The 14,419-nt window shown below is 47.9% G+C and overlaps 1 protein-coding gene across 1 annotated transcript in view; it reads right to left on the bottom strand.

Moving 5' to 3' along the window:
- Window positions 1-14,419, bottom strand: part of SLC12A8 (solute carrier family 12, member 8) — a 48,743-nt gene that overhangs the window by 23,429 nt on the left and 10,895 nt on the right. Inside the window, exon 5 of the mRNA XM_010141865.1 lies at window positions 20-133. Within this exon, the coding sequence (XP_010140167.1) occupies window positions 20-133 (114 nt within the window). The remainder of the gene's footprint in view (window positions 1-19; window positions 134-14,419) is intronic.

Raw genomic sequence — 14,419 nt, forward strand, 5'->3', positions numbered from 1 at the left:
AGAATAAAACTTACGGCACCTGTGGCAGCTGGGAAAAACACTCCAAAAACAGTGAAGAAGGACTCCCCCTGGCTGTAGTCCGGCAGCGTGTTGTTGAACATAAGCTCTTCGGAGTAGCCAACAAAGCCGTGCTCTGTGAAGACATGGAGGGCGAGAGGAGAATCTCAGAAACCACAGGGACTGCAGGAGAGCCTCCAGCCCGCTCTCGGCAACCACCTGTCCTCTAAACACATGCGACAGCAGCGGCTGTTTCCAGGGATAGTTTGAAAGGACGAATGTCAACTGATTTGAGGGGAGAAGGCAGAGAAGAGGTCAACACGGTTACAAGGGTGCAAACGCCATGGAAAGGTGCAGTGATGCAGCACATCAAGAAGCATCACCAGGCTCTCTCTCTCTCCCTCTCTTTCTGGTGGCTCTCCCAAGCTAGATCACAGATCACATCCAGTCCTGTCTGTGAGTAAGCTGGACATAGTCCTGTAAAACCTGTCCATGGAGGAAAACTGGCAAGGATCACCTAACATCTAACGGAGCCCCTTTAATCCTCTTCCCAAATAGAGCAAAATTAGGCTGCCACAACTGCAGCCCCGAGCAACCCCTCACACTGTATCCCAGTTCTGCGCTTCTGCCAGCCCAGCTCCTGCACAGACAAGGCCTGAAATGTGCCCACACAGTGAAGCTGCCACCAAAACACCCGGTTTATACACCATTTGCCAGTGTGCCCAAAGTCAACAGTGCCACTTTGTTACAGGGTGGGGTCTCCCCTACAACATGGGTTTCCCGCTGGAGAAGGAATAAGGTGCTCTAACACTGCCCACTGCTGCGTGGTGTGCTTACCCTCCTGACGCCACTGCTCTCCTGTTGCTGTTGTCATCCCCACACCAGGGCTAAACATGGGGCTGTGCATCGCAACCAGCCACCGCCCCTCCCAAATCTTCTGAAGATGTTTATCGCGGCACAACAAGGAGCAAATGCCAAGACCTTGGGCTGTGCCACACTCCCCACACCATCTTCTTTCCAAGCTCATACACACACATGTTTTACTTTCCAAACAAAAAGTTTTACAGAAGATGGGAGAGTAAGGAGAAAGCAATGGTTAGGACATCAGCATCATGCAGATGGTTTACCGAGTATGTAATGGAGGATCCTGCTCCCTTCCTTCACACTGGAAGGACCAGTCCAATTCTTCCACAAACCTGGATTAGTTAGGAAGAGTTGAGCCCGACAGCAGACCTGCCAGCAGGGCATTAATTCGGAAAGGTTTTAGATGCTTATAGGTAGAAAAGATAACTCATGAAAGCAGGTTAAGGAATTAACGATACATCTATGAAATTAACAATTTCATTTTCAACAGACAACACTGCTTTTTAACAGAGTATCTTAATCTGGCAACCTTCTCCTCCTTGTCAGTAACCCAAATGCTCATACCAGCTAAGGGTGGGAGGTGAGCAAAGTCGGTTCTTTTTTTTCTCCTGCCACTACAATCTATTTCCACAAGACATGCGACTGCAATAACTTGAATTTCCTCATTAGCAGGCAGCCTGTTGTTTATGGCTGCACAGGGTGATGGCCAGAAATTAAAAAAAAAGACTCCATCAAAGCTGTCCCATTCCTCAAAGACAATATTAATAATGTTTGGACAATAGATTAAACCGGAAAATTAAATCAGAGCTCTGAACACAAGACGCAGCCATTTAAAGTCTTGGAATATAACTAACCACAGAGCTTTGAAGCTGCCACAGAAAAGTCCTATAGATAATCAGAAGTTTCCTACTACATCTGCATTCATTGTGTTGCCCAAACATGGATGGAAACACACTGACAGAAGAGGTCTCCTGCTGCTAGTCCTTTTAAAAGCACCAGCTATCTTCAGTAGGAACGAGTCCCAGAAAAGACTTAAAGGGAATAAACTCAGCCCAAGACACCGACCTCTGGACCCCACAGATGTCTGCAGAACTGTTCAAGGAAAATTCTGATCCCTGGGCAAGGGATTTTTCACAAAAGACATGTTCCTCATAAGAATGTTAATATTTTATTAGTGAAACAAAAGGAGTGGGCAGGATATACATCTTGTCCCAAGGAGGTCTGCAGACATTCTCCGACCTGGGCTTCACAGCAGCAGCATCAAATACATCTATGTCACTCTCAACAAAAGTTTGCCCCAACAATTCTTAACGATCTCCTGTGAGGCGGACTCTAGCCTCTCTTGATGGTTTACTCTCATATTTCCCTGTCTCTATCATATAAGTTTCCTCTATTGTCTAACCAAAATCGCCGTTTGGAGTTCATGATGCTATTTCTTGCCTGATCCATAAGCTATCTGCATTTTTAATGGTAACCTCTCACCTACTGGAAACAGTCCTCATTCTGCACTGACACAGTTGACAGTTTCTGCCAGGCTGTGAAACTTTGTCACAAATCGTCCTTTTCACGTCACTTCCCCTGCTTGCATGAGGTCATCTGGAAAACTGACCCTCTCAGACAGGCTGCTGCAAGCCCTTCCCAGCTGCGGGCCATCTGCAAACTAAACCTGCACATTCACTTTTCCATCATCCAAGCAGTTAAGGAAAATACCAAATAATACCAAACCAAAACCAGACCCTTGCAGAACCAGCCACAGCATCATGATTTGCGAGTGCACCGTCTCCCACTGGGGTCTTCCAACCGAGTTTGGGAGCTTCCGACTGGGTTTGGGGGCTAGATAAATCATTGATGGGCTCATCCAGGCATGTTGTGCGCTTTATGTCTCCTTTCTTATACAAAAGGCCAAGGGTACTACCAGATTACATTTTCTGTGACACCATTTTGGCCATGCCATGGACAAAGGGAGACCGTGAGACCCACGAGTCCTGACCTGCACCTGTGTGCATCTGACCCCTACAGCCCTTAAGAAGTCAAAGGATCCCTTGTGCTCCATCCATTCATCTGCTGTTCCCTTTCCTACTTTACTGCCCGAAGTGTAAATCCTGAGTGGAAGAGACAAAGCCCAAAACCATGGCAGGTGTCACTGGAACCACAAAAAAAAAAAAGACAGCCACGGATTTGTTGAAAGAGCCACAGATGTGCCTACAACTCCATCCCTCTTCCACATCCTTTCCTTGCGGCTCTGGCAGGCAAGAGGAAGCCCAGCCATTCCACATTTTCCCCTTATAGAGAACCAGGAGCTTCCTGAAGTTCATCCAAATGTTACTTATTATTGCAACATCACTCCTCAGTCAATCACCCTCCCATGAAGCAAATCTCACATCTCTGTTGATTGGTTTTACACCAGGATTGGCAATCCCCATCAACTTCAGCAAGCTATCGGCACACAACCACAGAACTGAGAACACCATGCTGTGAGCATCTCCGGGCTGCCCTCACGATCAGAGCGAGTCATCTGTGACCTTCCAGCTGTCATACTAATGGAGCTAATTGTAGCTGACAGGGCAACTGGGCTGAAAATCATCCAAAACAAAACAGGAATCAGCAACTGAGACCAATCGGTTAAACCAACAGAGCACTCGGTCGGTTGTTCACAGAGTCAATTATCCACATCCCACTGGAAGTGCACTTCAAAAGGACGAGCTTCAGAAGGAGGAGGGAAGGAAATGCGATAGGGTCTATATATGGCTCTCTGATCTCCAAACAAGGCAAGATCATTTTATTAATTTCTCTTTTTTTTTTTTTTCTGTAAGAGGATCTTTTCCCTCAGCTTACTGCTGGGTACATGAGATCCAAGCCAGATTCCTCCCTTTTCGCTCATTGCAAAACATTTGCCTGACAAATTTTGCTCTCAATTAATTTATGCAACCCCACAGCCTCTAAATCCTGCTTTTAACGATCCTGCTCTCGGTTGGCTTGCAGAGGGCTGGAGCTGAAGTGCTATAAACAATCTTCCCAGCGTCATGCTAGAAGGAAAAGAATCCAGTTCCTTCTCTGCGCCACATCAGCCTTATGGGAAACACATAATAAAGAGCGGTAACAACTTATTTTCATCATTAGATACTCAATAAAGAGCAGGCAAATAATGAGTTTCCCAAGTGGTTGAGCCGAAGTAAATAAACAATGGGGAAAAAAATTGTCTTGGAGCAACATCTGAATTATTCCTGTGATTTCTGACAAATTAAACCCTTCCAATTGTCCTTATTAAATTGATGTAATAAACAATAAAAACCACCAAGCAAGTTTCAAATGGAAAAGCTTCCATGATGAACAAACTCCACTCACAAGCGCAGGGAGACCACAAGGGGGGCTGCACATCAGCCCAATGCAGGCAGAGGAGGAGGAGAAAGATGGACAGGATTCTGATGTCTCCTGGCCACCACGAATGCTTGGGAGAAGGTACCAGCCTTCGCTTGGTTGCCACCACTGCATCTCCTCTCCACCTCAGCTGGTTTCCACATGAGGTTTTCATAGAATCACAGAATCACAGCATCATCTGGTTGGAAGAGACCTTTTAGATCATCAAGCCCAACCATCCACCCTGCACTGCCAGGGTCCCTCAACCATGTCGCTCAGCGCCACATCTGCACGTCTTTTAAAATTCCAAGGATGGGGACTCCATTACCTCCCCAGGCAGCCTGTTCCAATGCTACACAACCCTCTCTGTAAAGAAGTTCTTCCTGATATCTAACCTCTCCCACCTCTCACCCCCTGGAAGAAGATGAAAGCAGCCAAGGAGGTTTTCGGCACTTGGGACACTCCCTAGCAGGGCAGTCCCTCTGTGAAACCTGGGGCTTCAGAGCAGGACTCAAAGAAGTTGGAGAAGGGGTGTGAGGCGAAGCTGTGGTTACGTGGGGTCAGGCCATTATGCAACGGCACAGAGGACAAAGGCGCTGCCAAGTTCCAGGCAATCTGGAGCTCATTACAGATTAGTCAAGTCTTGGCCAAATTCAATAAGCCTGTTCGCAAGCTTAAGGTTAAGTAAACCCTGGCACCGAGGCAGAGGCTAAATAGTGCAAAAATGGAAAACCACCTTAAGAAACAGCTCCCACAAGACGGTCACGTATTGTGCTATGCTTGTGATTAGTGATTTTAATTATGAAGGTGAATGCTGAAGGCTTGAAATGGTGAGATTTTTTTCTCTTCCTAAATAAGTAAGCCCACATATTCCCACCTGGAAGGTACTTGCTGAAATTCACTTTCAGAGGAACAGCTGGAAGCGTTTTTCTTGCGGCACATTTCCCAGGTCAGACCCCATCATTTTCTGGATCCTGCGTGATGTAAGACACGGACAGCCAAGGAGTAATTATATATCCCTGGCATAATTATCTCCTTGCTCTCTTTCCCGTTTCTTCTTCCATCTCTAAACCCTTCTGGCGTAAGCTCCAAAATCCAGTTGTTCCCCTCAGACACCAGTCCAAGGACACAACCCAGAGCGAAGCGCTGGTGCTCAAGATACCCATGGCAGAGAAAACAGGAATGGACCTCAGCTGCCATCCTCATGTGAACACACAACTCTGCAGGAAGATAAAGTTTCACTCCTCACCAGCCACGTGTGTATTTTCATTCTCCAAACTCTTAGCCAAGGGAAAGGTACAGGACTTCTGAACGGCTAACTCCCTGCTGGACAAGTCAAGCCCTGTCAGGCTGGTAACTCTCAGAAGTTGTTGTGTATCAGATGACTGCTGAGCGGCTTAGATCAAATTAATTTCTACATAGGTCAGAGCGCTCTGTAGCATGGAAGCAGTGAAATTCTTCCTCCAAAAACCCTTGCAATACTAATTCTTCCCTTGCCTGCAGAAGAAGTTCATCCATGGATGATCTGTGGTCACCAAACATACTCACTGACCCTACATAGCCTATCACAGGAGAACAGCTTCTTCACTTGCTGGGAAAGTCAGGCATGCTTGGCTATCATGACGCAACATTTGATAGCAAACCACCACCAGCAACAGCCTTTTCAGCATCTCAGTGTGCAACTGCAGATACACAGGATTAACTATACACAGAGAAACTGTGGGCGTGCAGAGATGGATGCAAAGCCATGAACGTCACCCAAACCCCACAGCCTTATCTTTGTATTACTCCCGCGCTACACAAATGCTGAAAATTAATTTGAGGCACCAAGCAGCACAGGATCCTCCAACACCACAGCTCAGAACAATGATCTGCACTGATGCAGCCATGCTCAGGATGGCTCTGGGCCTCCCCAGCAAAGGGGGGTCTCAGATGCACCTGAGAAGAACGTGGGTCGGGCTGACCACAACCAGAGCTCAGCAAAAGCACGCAGCACACCCAAGGAAGGTCACGGAAAACAGTGCACCTCTCCAGTGGATTGGCATCATCAAAGATGCATGAAGAGGGCACGGGGGTCACAAATAGCACTTGAATCACCTTTCCCAACAGAATAAAAAAATAAATCAAAGCAGTAAAGTTGCAAGCCCCATCCTTCTGCATCCTTCTGTGCACGTGCTTGGCTTCTTGTGTTTGAGCTTTTTGAATACCGACATCAACAATCACATTTCCACACTCTTCCAAGGCCAAGCTACTTCTTCAGCCATGCCTTTGCAACTGCCCAGCTCCAGCTCCCAAGGTCCTCCCAGTATTTTTTCCCAGCAGGTCCAACACTACCATCGCTAATCCCAGCCATTGCCCTACTACTGCCAGCCTGGTACAGGGCAGGTGGAGGCAGAGAGTATGACAAAGACAAGGAAAAGTTGGGAAGGAAAACAGTGAGAGAGAAGCAGTGCTGGAGGTAGACAGAGAACAGCACAATGGCTCTTCCATGCTACTAGTCCACTGCTCAGCTTGGGCTGACACTCGGCCTGTGAGATGCGTGAACAAATTTTCACCAGAAAGTCCCAGTTCTCTAAGAGACAGAGAACTGGTGGGTCATGAAAGCAAAGCACGTTAAGAGGCAGAGCTATGCTGGCAGGTACAGAGAATAACCATGACCTTTACTGAACTTGTACAGGGATATGAAGATGTTTTAACATTTCCCAGGACATCTCCTGCTTCACCTTTGGATATACAAATTTTACCTGGAAGACTGGGAGGAAACAGAAGTAGTGAAGAGCTGCAGGGGGGCAGAGCTGGAGCAGGATGGGACAGATTGAAAAAACTGATGTTCCTGTCTCCTTACAGTTACCACTGGACTCATCTACCCAGAGGACAACACTCACCCAACCCAGAATGCCCTTTTCTGCTGCCCCAGTGCAACACGTGTGCCATGGGAGTCAGTGTGGATCAGTGCACATTTCCTACCAGCCAGGAGCACACTGGACTTGTGGGCAGCAGCACAGCTCCATAGCTGGAAATGAGGCATGTGCAGCTCAGCCCAGAGGGAGAAGAGCAAACCCAAGACTTCTGATACCCATCCCTGCAGATTCACTCTCTATATGCCTACCCCACCCCAACCCTGCCTGCTGGCAGCCCTAAGCACAAAGCATTGGGAAGAAGAGGAGGTAAGATCATGAAGGGACTCAATTCTCTCTGTAATCACACCCCTAGATACCAGTTAAACACATCTACTATTAAAAGAGCTCAGAGTGACCACAGACGCCGAGCCACAGGCAGCAGCAGTGAAAGCAGCAGCTCTGCCACTGCTGTCTCCCCGCTCAGTGGGATGGTGCCAGCTGAAAATGAAGCACTGGGTGCCATAGCCAGCATCATCCCACGCCTCGCTGGCCACAGTAACTGGTGTCCTCAAGCACAGCTCAACAGCAAGGGGCAGGGAGAGGAGCGCATTGCTATCTTTCCACTTGTGGTGAACAAACAGGCACCTATTTTATCATTAGCACTACAGACAGAGTGTCATAAACGAGGACGAACAGCACGCTTACGTTTCTAATCCATCAGAGCTGCACATAGTATAAACTAGACAGGTTTTAGTGAAAAAAATTGGCAAGTGGGAGTGGGGTGAGAAGATCAGAGCGATTTTAAAGAAAGAAGGAAAGGAGTTCCCTTGCTCAAGGCTTTTTCTCTGCACCCATAATGAGCCCGGCAAACCCAAAATGAGAGATTATGTAAAGTCTGTAATTGAAGGAGCGAAAGCCACAGTTAAAACAATCTACAAAGACCAAGCCCTGAGAAAGGCAACTCGAATCCCTTATCTTTTGATGGAAAAGAATGTGCTCCCTGAGATTAATGACGTGTTTACCCAAAAGGAAATCGCCGCCCTTCTGAAGCAGCAGTGTTTGTTCCTCCTGAGCCCCTGTTTTCTGCTCCAGAGCTGATCTCCCAAACCTCCTGATTAAAGTCAACACACAATACGGCTTCCTGCCACCATGGGCTCCAAGGGATCCCTCCATTAACCCTCTCCCGAAAACCACCCTCCGCTGCACCTGCTTGTTCTGGCCACTGCTGGCGGTGACAAAATCGGGGTATTTTGGTCACACTTCAAGTGACAGCACAGAGACAGGCTGCCAGTAACCGTGCTGCAGGACAATGAATCACCACCGGGCATAAACACTTCTCAGTGGAGCAGACAAATTACCAAGCGTGGAGACTGACAGCGCTATCATCAGGGAAAGCACTCACTCGTCTTTTTCTTCTCCAAGGACTCCGGATGTAGCAGACAACCTCTTCTCAAGTTGCCTGGGGTTTCGGCAGCACACCCAGCAGCCTGGCCTGCCACGGGATGCTCTTGGAGAGAGGGTTAGCACCATCTGGACCAATGGTCTGCCATGTTACAGGAGGTATGGAGGGGCATGGGATTTGTGCACTGAAAACCCTCTGGCAAGCCAGAAAGCCTAGAGCAGAAGTGCCACGGGTTGATCTGTTTGAGGAAACCTGCAAAAAACCTGCTTGGGGACCATCAGTCCTTTGCATATGGGACAAACTGAAGCACTTCCATCCTCCCCCTCTGGTAAATGCAGCCCCATTAAACGCACTCAGACTCTACTCTCCATCCTGTGAAGCATCCCAGCCACAAGAACTATCAGGTCACGAGCATCTTCCTCTCCCCAAAGCCAACGGATCTGCAATAATGGGTGCTGGCCAACAGCTAAAAATAGGACCAAAGGCAGAATAAACAAAGGGGACTGCTTAAGTCTGCCTCTGATGTTTGTGTTTACGGGCCAATTTTCATTTGCTGGATGCTGTCACCTCGCTTGGATAGTGAAGCAGCCTATGCTCCCCCCAGGCCTTCCCCAGCCACACTGCATCTCCGGTGGGACCAGGCTGGGTGGGAGGGAACAATGATTTCCACTCAGCTCCCCATGTGCCTGCCTCATCTCCACGTTGGCTTCTCGGGAGGATGGAGAAGTGGAAAACCAGCAGGGTACACAAGTGCACACACAGAGTTCAAAAGCGCCCACAGGGGCAGCTCCCCATCATGAAAGCGCAGCTTAAGTAAAAGAAAATGCAGGAATGTGCCTGTGGAAGTAGCTAGTGGAGCTGTTTGGAACTTAGTCTGTCTCTGTAGGTTGATAATTATTTTTTGGGGAAAAAAAAAAATTTATATTTTCTGCAGGTGGTTGGAAAGTCTGAAATTTTGATTAGGAAAAAAAAAGGAAGATATTTCAACATGGGTATTTAAACTTTATAAAGTCCACTATGTTTCATATTATTTAAATGCTAAGCACCAAACTTGCTATAATATATAAAATCCTTCCCTTACTATTTTATTTTTTGATGTGGTATCCGCTACCTGGCTTATTCAGTGGTATTCACACCAGTCAGCGGAAATTACTTTATTCCTTACAGGCAGGATGAGAAGCAAAACGTCCCTCCCTTCATCCTTTTTCTAGGAAAACAGTTTGCATCGATGGGATATTATTATTAATTATACAGTGGTATTTCTTAGATGTCATGCCCAGAGTCCCTGGTTGTGGGAGTCTCTGCACAACTTCTCTGCTGAAACGCCCAAGCCTTGAGAAATCAGAATTTAGCCTGAGTCAAGGCACAACAATGGGAGGAAAATGAACAGCAGTTGAGCAGCAGCAAGGATGACACACATCCTCTGGACCCGTTGCAGTGACCTCCTTTCTAACTCGGAGCTACTCTGTTATCGCTTGGGACGAGGCCCAATCGACATGGATCAAATCCCTGTCTTTTTTACCCAAAATGCAACATAACCCACCAGACCCTGCCGCAGTCTACAGAGTCTTCTGCCACACTCAAGACTAGAACATCCCATACTTCCAAGTCATGGATCTATCATCCAGGTGACAATGGTATTTCAAAAGAAAAATATTCCATTTGCTGATTTTTTGATTGTAAAATGATAGTTTGATTTCATTTTTGGGAGGTTTCGTTATATTCCATACAACACACACGGCTCCGGCTCCCAGTCTAGTTTCAGACCATAAAGCAAACAGAAATCAAACAGTGTTTGATTTTGGAAAGGTTGAGCAAGATGTTGTCACCCAAAAGGATTTTCGTGGTTTGTTTGAAACTACTAATTGAATTCAGTTTAAATCAGAGAATACATTTTCCCTACCATGTTTCAATGCATGCATTTCCCCTTTGAGCAGGAAACCAGCAAGAACCACTGGGCCATCATCCAGGCCAGAGGAGGTACAACCAGGTTAAAATCTCTCACCTACAGCCAAAAAAGGCCAAAAACCGTTAACACAAGCCAGCAGAGAAGATGATAAGCTGTAGATAAGGACCCACACCCCACACAAAGTTTTCTCTTTAGCCTAGGAGAGGAATGTGAACTAGAAGCAGCTGGAGAAAGAAGCTAATATCTAGAAATTATCTTCATAAATCAAATTTTTAAATAAGGAAAACTGGTTCAGGGCACGGCTGAACTGTGACTAGAATTAAACACTGGGGGGATGAAAAAAGAGGAGGTAAAATATCTCCATCATTTGAAAACAATTATGTAGCAGCAGAAAAAAAAAAAAAAGAATCAACGCAAGTACATAAAGCGGTCCCGTTTAAACACAGCAACAGGGAGAGATGGAGAGATTATGGGATGAGATAGGTCTTCCTCAAGCCAGTCAGTTTTATCAGGTCTCTAGCATTAAACGAGCTGCTGCTGAATAGAGAGCCTGCACGGGAGGTTTCGTGGGGGGAGCGGGTGGGGAAAGCCCACGCGAAGGCAGCGTCTAGCAGGGGACAAAGCCAGCCGAGGTATCCCAGGATTTATGTACAAGCTCTAGGAAGATGAGCTGAGCGTTGCCTCGCAGGGAAACAGCAAAGACATTACAGGTTAAATCAACCGTGTACAAAACGTCCTGTTTACGTAAATCAGGAGCAGCATTACCTATTAAGCAAGTTTAAACCTGTAACAGCCTCAGCAAACCCTCTGCTGCTCCAGGGGCGGACCCAGGCCTGCCCGGCCTGACGGCACCATGCGGTGGCATGTTTCAGGGTGTCAAATAAGGCCGAGACCCTCCTCCTCCTCCTTGGCAGCATGTGGCAGAGGGCAGCTTGCGCCCACGCCCAATGTGGCTGCTTAGATGGCCCAGCCCGGACAAGACCAAAGAGAAGCACAAGAGGCATTTCAAGCACGGTAGTTTAATGCAGAAAGGACATGAGCTGGTCCCCAGGTCCTCAAAAGACCCAAAGCACTGGGGTTTGCAGTTAATCATAGAACCATAGAATGGTTTGGGTGGGGAGGAACTTTTAAAGGTCATCTGGTCCAACCCCCCTGCAATAAGCAGGAACATCTGTAACTGCAGCAGGTTGCTCAGAGCCCCAGGGTCCAACCTGACCTGGAATGGTTCCAGGGATGGGGGTTCTCCCACCTCTCTGGGCAACCTGGGCCAGGGTCTCCCCACCCTGAGAGTAAAAAATGTCTCCCTTAGATCTAATCTAAATCTACCTTCTTTCAGTTTAAAACCATCACCCCTTGTCCTGTCACAACAGGCCCTGCTAAAAGGATTGTCCCTCTCTTACCCCTCTTAAGTACTGAAAGTCTGCAACGAGGTCTCCCCGGAGCCTTCTCTTCTCCAGGCTGAACCACCCCAACCTCTCAGTCTTTCTTCACAGCAGAGGTGTTCCAGCCCTCAGATCATTTTTGTGGCCTCCGCTGGCCCCGCTCCAACTGGTCCAACAGGAAGTGGGGGTTAGCCTGAGAAACTGTGACTACAGCAGGGAACCCATGGATGCATCAGAGGATCCATCACTGGAAATTTCTATGAGCAGGTTACACACACATGGCATCCCCAGCACAGCCAGCAGGTGAAGGAGGACAGGGACTCCCCTCCTCCTCACCCACACCCTGGGAGATACTCCAGGGTGGTGGGCTCAGAAATCCCGCCTGGCCTCAGCAGAGCAAGGGCACAGGGATGCCAGCCCCGGTCCCCAGCCAGCAGCATCCGCCGGCAGATGAGACCGCTGCTCCTCGACAAAGTCCTGCTGTCAGGCATTCTCCAACGAGGAAGCAGTGTGAAAACCTACCTACAAACAGGGCAGCAGAGTGGAAACATGCAGCAAAGCTACATCTCAATTTAATTTTTTTTTTTAAATAAACTGCTTTAAATACCTACTTTGGAGCGCCTAGACAGAGTGGTGTAGCTTTCCTCTCGCTATCTAAATAAGGCCCCTAACAATGTTATCACTTTTCAAAACACATGTGTCCCGCAGCTCCTAGCCCAGACAATTGGCAGGTAACCAGTTAATAAATGTCTTCGCCAGACTGTTGAATAGGCTGGCCCCGGCTCAAGAGTGATGTCAGGGCCATTCAATGCACTATAATTGGAAAAACCTGGGGAAAGCAGTCCTGTGTTTTTTAATAAATAAAGAGCGTATTAGCAGCCTCCTGCTTTTATTCACCACGGTGTCTACCTTGTTCAGTAGCAAAGTGGGATTTTTTTTTTCCGTGCTGCCGCTCACTCAGTGATTTCGACTTGGAATTTGATGCCAGTTTCCAGATGTGTCTCAGGCCAGGAAGTCAGCAATCAGCCGGGATAAAGCCTCTGGGATTAGCTGCAGATCATCTTCTGACACACACATCCTTCCTGCACCCTCTCTTATGAAATTGGGGCACACCCTTCATGCCCAAAAATAAAATAAAATAACCCAGAACCAAGCAAAAGCTCTGCGATTAGGATGCTTTGATCACTTTCATACTAAATATGTGCGAATATATTTAATTAATTCAAGCCATCGAAGCCCCTGAGGCACCATTTGAGGGATCTTTACAACACCAGAGTGTTTACACACATAGATCACTTCGACAATTGCAGGTTCCCCGTCTGCTGGAGCAGCCCCAGGCAATGTTCATCTCCCACAGCTTCTCACCCACGGTACCCACAGGAGAGCATCAGCTCCCTCAGCTCAGCCACAGAATGCCCAAGGGGGATGAATCCCTTGAAGGAAGAAGCGAGGATGAGAAATGTGTTTTCTGGGCTCTGTGTGAGCAGCTTTGGGAAGCTGAAACCCAAGTGAGTGACATGAAGCAAGTGGTTTGCATGGAAAATAATCCCAAGCAGAAGCACCCTGACAGTAATACACCTTTCAAGCTGCTCTGTGTCCCTCAGAAATAAAACACTAGGCTTTCCCAGCCGGGACGAGAGGGGCTCAGCCCCACACGGCTGGGCTCCACGCTCACCCAGCCACACAGTATCCCAGCCCAAGAGGACCCAATTATTGAATTCCCCACATAATAATCTATTTCCCCCCCACCAGCAATTTAAGGGGCTGTTGTCAGGCCCCTTCTGCTCATGTTGTAATTCCTTTCATCTCCCCAACAAAGCGCAACCAAATTAACGCCAGCCCTCCCTCCCAACAACCGCCCCCACCCACTCTGCTTTCACAGGGCACCTGAGAGCCGCTGCCAAAACAGGAAAGCAGGCGCCTAATTGAGAGGGAGTATTTGGGAGTCACCCTACACAAAAATTAGCAGAGATATGCTAGGAAAATAAGAGTGGGCATTAACGGCAGGCTTATCTTCTTTTTCCGTGACTCTCATGCTCGGGACGTTAAGAGGCCAAAAAGTTTCACATACTGTTCTGAGGAGTTGGTCACGGAAAGGAGCATCCTCTCCTTCATGTTCACTGCTCCTCCCTAAAATAACTCAGGCTGATTTTGAGGTATGGACCTCCAGAATTAAAATGCAAATATCCATGAGCCAAGAAAAGCCGCATTGCTGCTATGCAATTGCGTAGCAAGTGCTGGGTCTTGTTATGGGTTGAGAAGTCGAGTGCTGCCTGATTTCAATTCCCCCATGTCAGTAAAAACAGTAAGCTGTACCCAGGGAGGAAGAGAATATGGATGTTTTCTGTCCCATGGAAGGAGCTTGGGGTCTCATTTCTGGAGGTGGAACCAAATTTTAAGATGAGTGGCCAGAGACAGCTCCACAAGGCTGGTTTTCAGCCAGCACAGGGAGCCCCTCTCTCCTCGCTATCCAGCCCTGGCCAAGATCCCAGCCTGAGACCGTAAGCCATCCCCAGGGGAAGTGCCAGCTGGAGCCAACGGGAGGAATCGGGATTAACTCCAAAAAATCAGCCAGTCCCACCCCACCCTGCGGAAAGGAGCAAAAGCCCTGGGGGCCAAGCGGAGGGATGCTGGCAGGGAGCAGGCTGACCTGCCTGCAGCCTCAGCG

The sequence above is a fragment of the Buceros rhinoceros genome, unplaced genomic scaffold (assembly GCF_000710305.1).
Source record: "Buceros rhinoceros silvestris isolate BGI_N320 unplaced genomic scaffold, ASM71030v1 scaffold9048, whole genome shotgun sequence".
In the NCBI taxonomy this organism is placed as follows: domain Eukaryota; kingdom Metazoa; phylum Chordata; class Aves; order Bucerotiformes; family Bucerotidae; genus Buceros; species Buceros rhinoceros.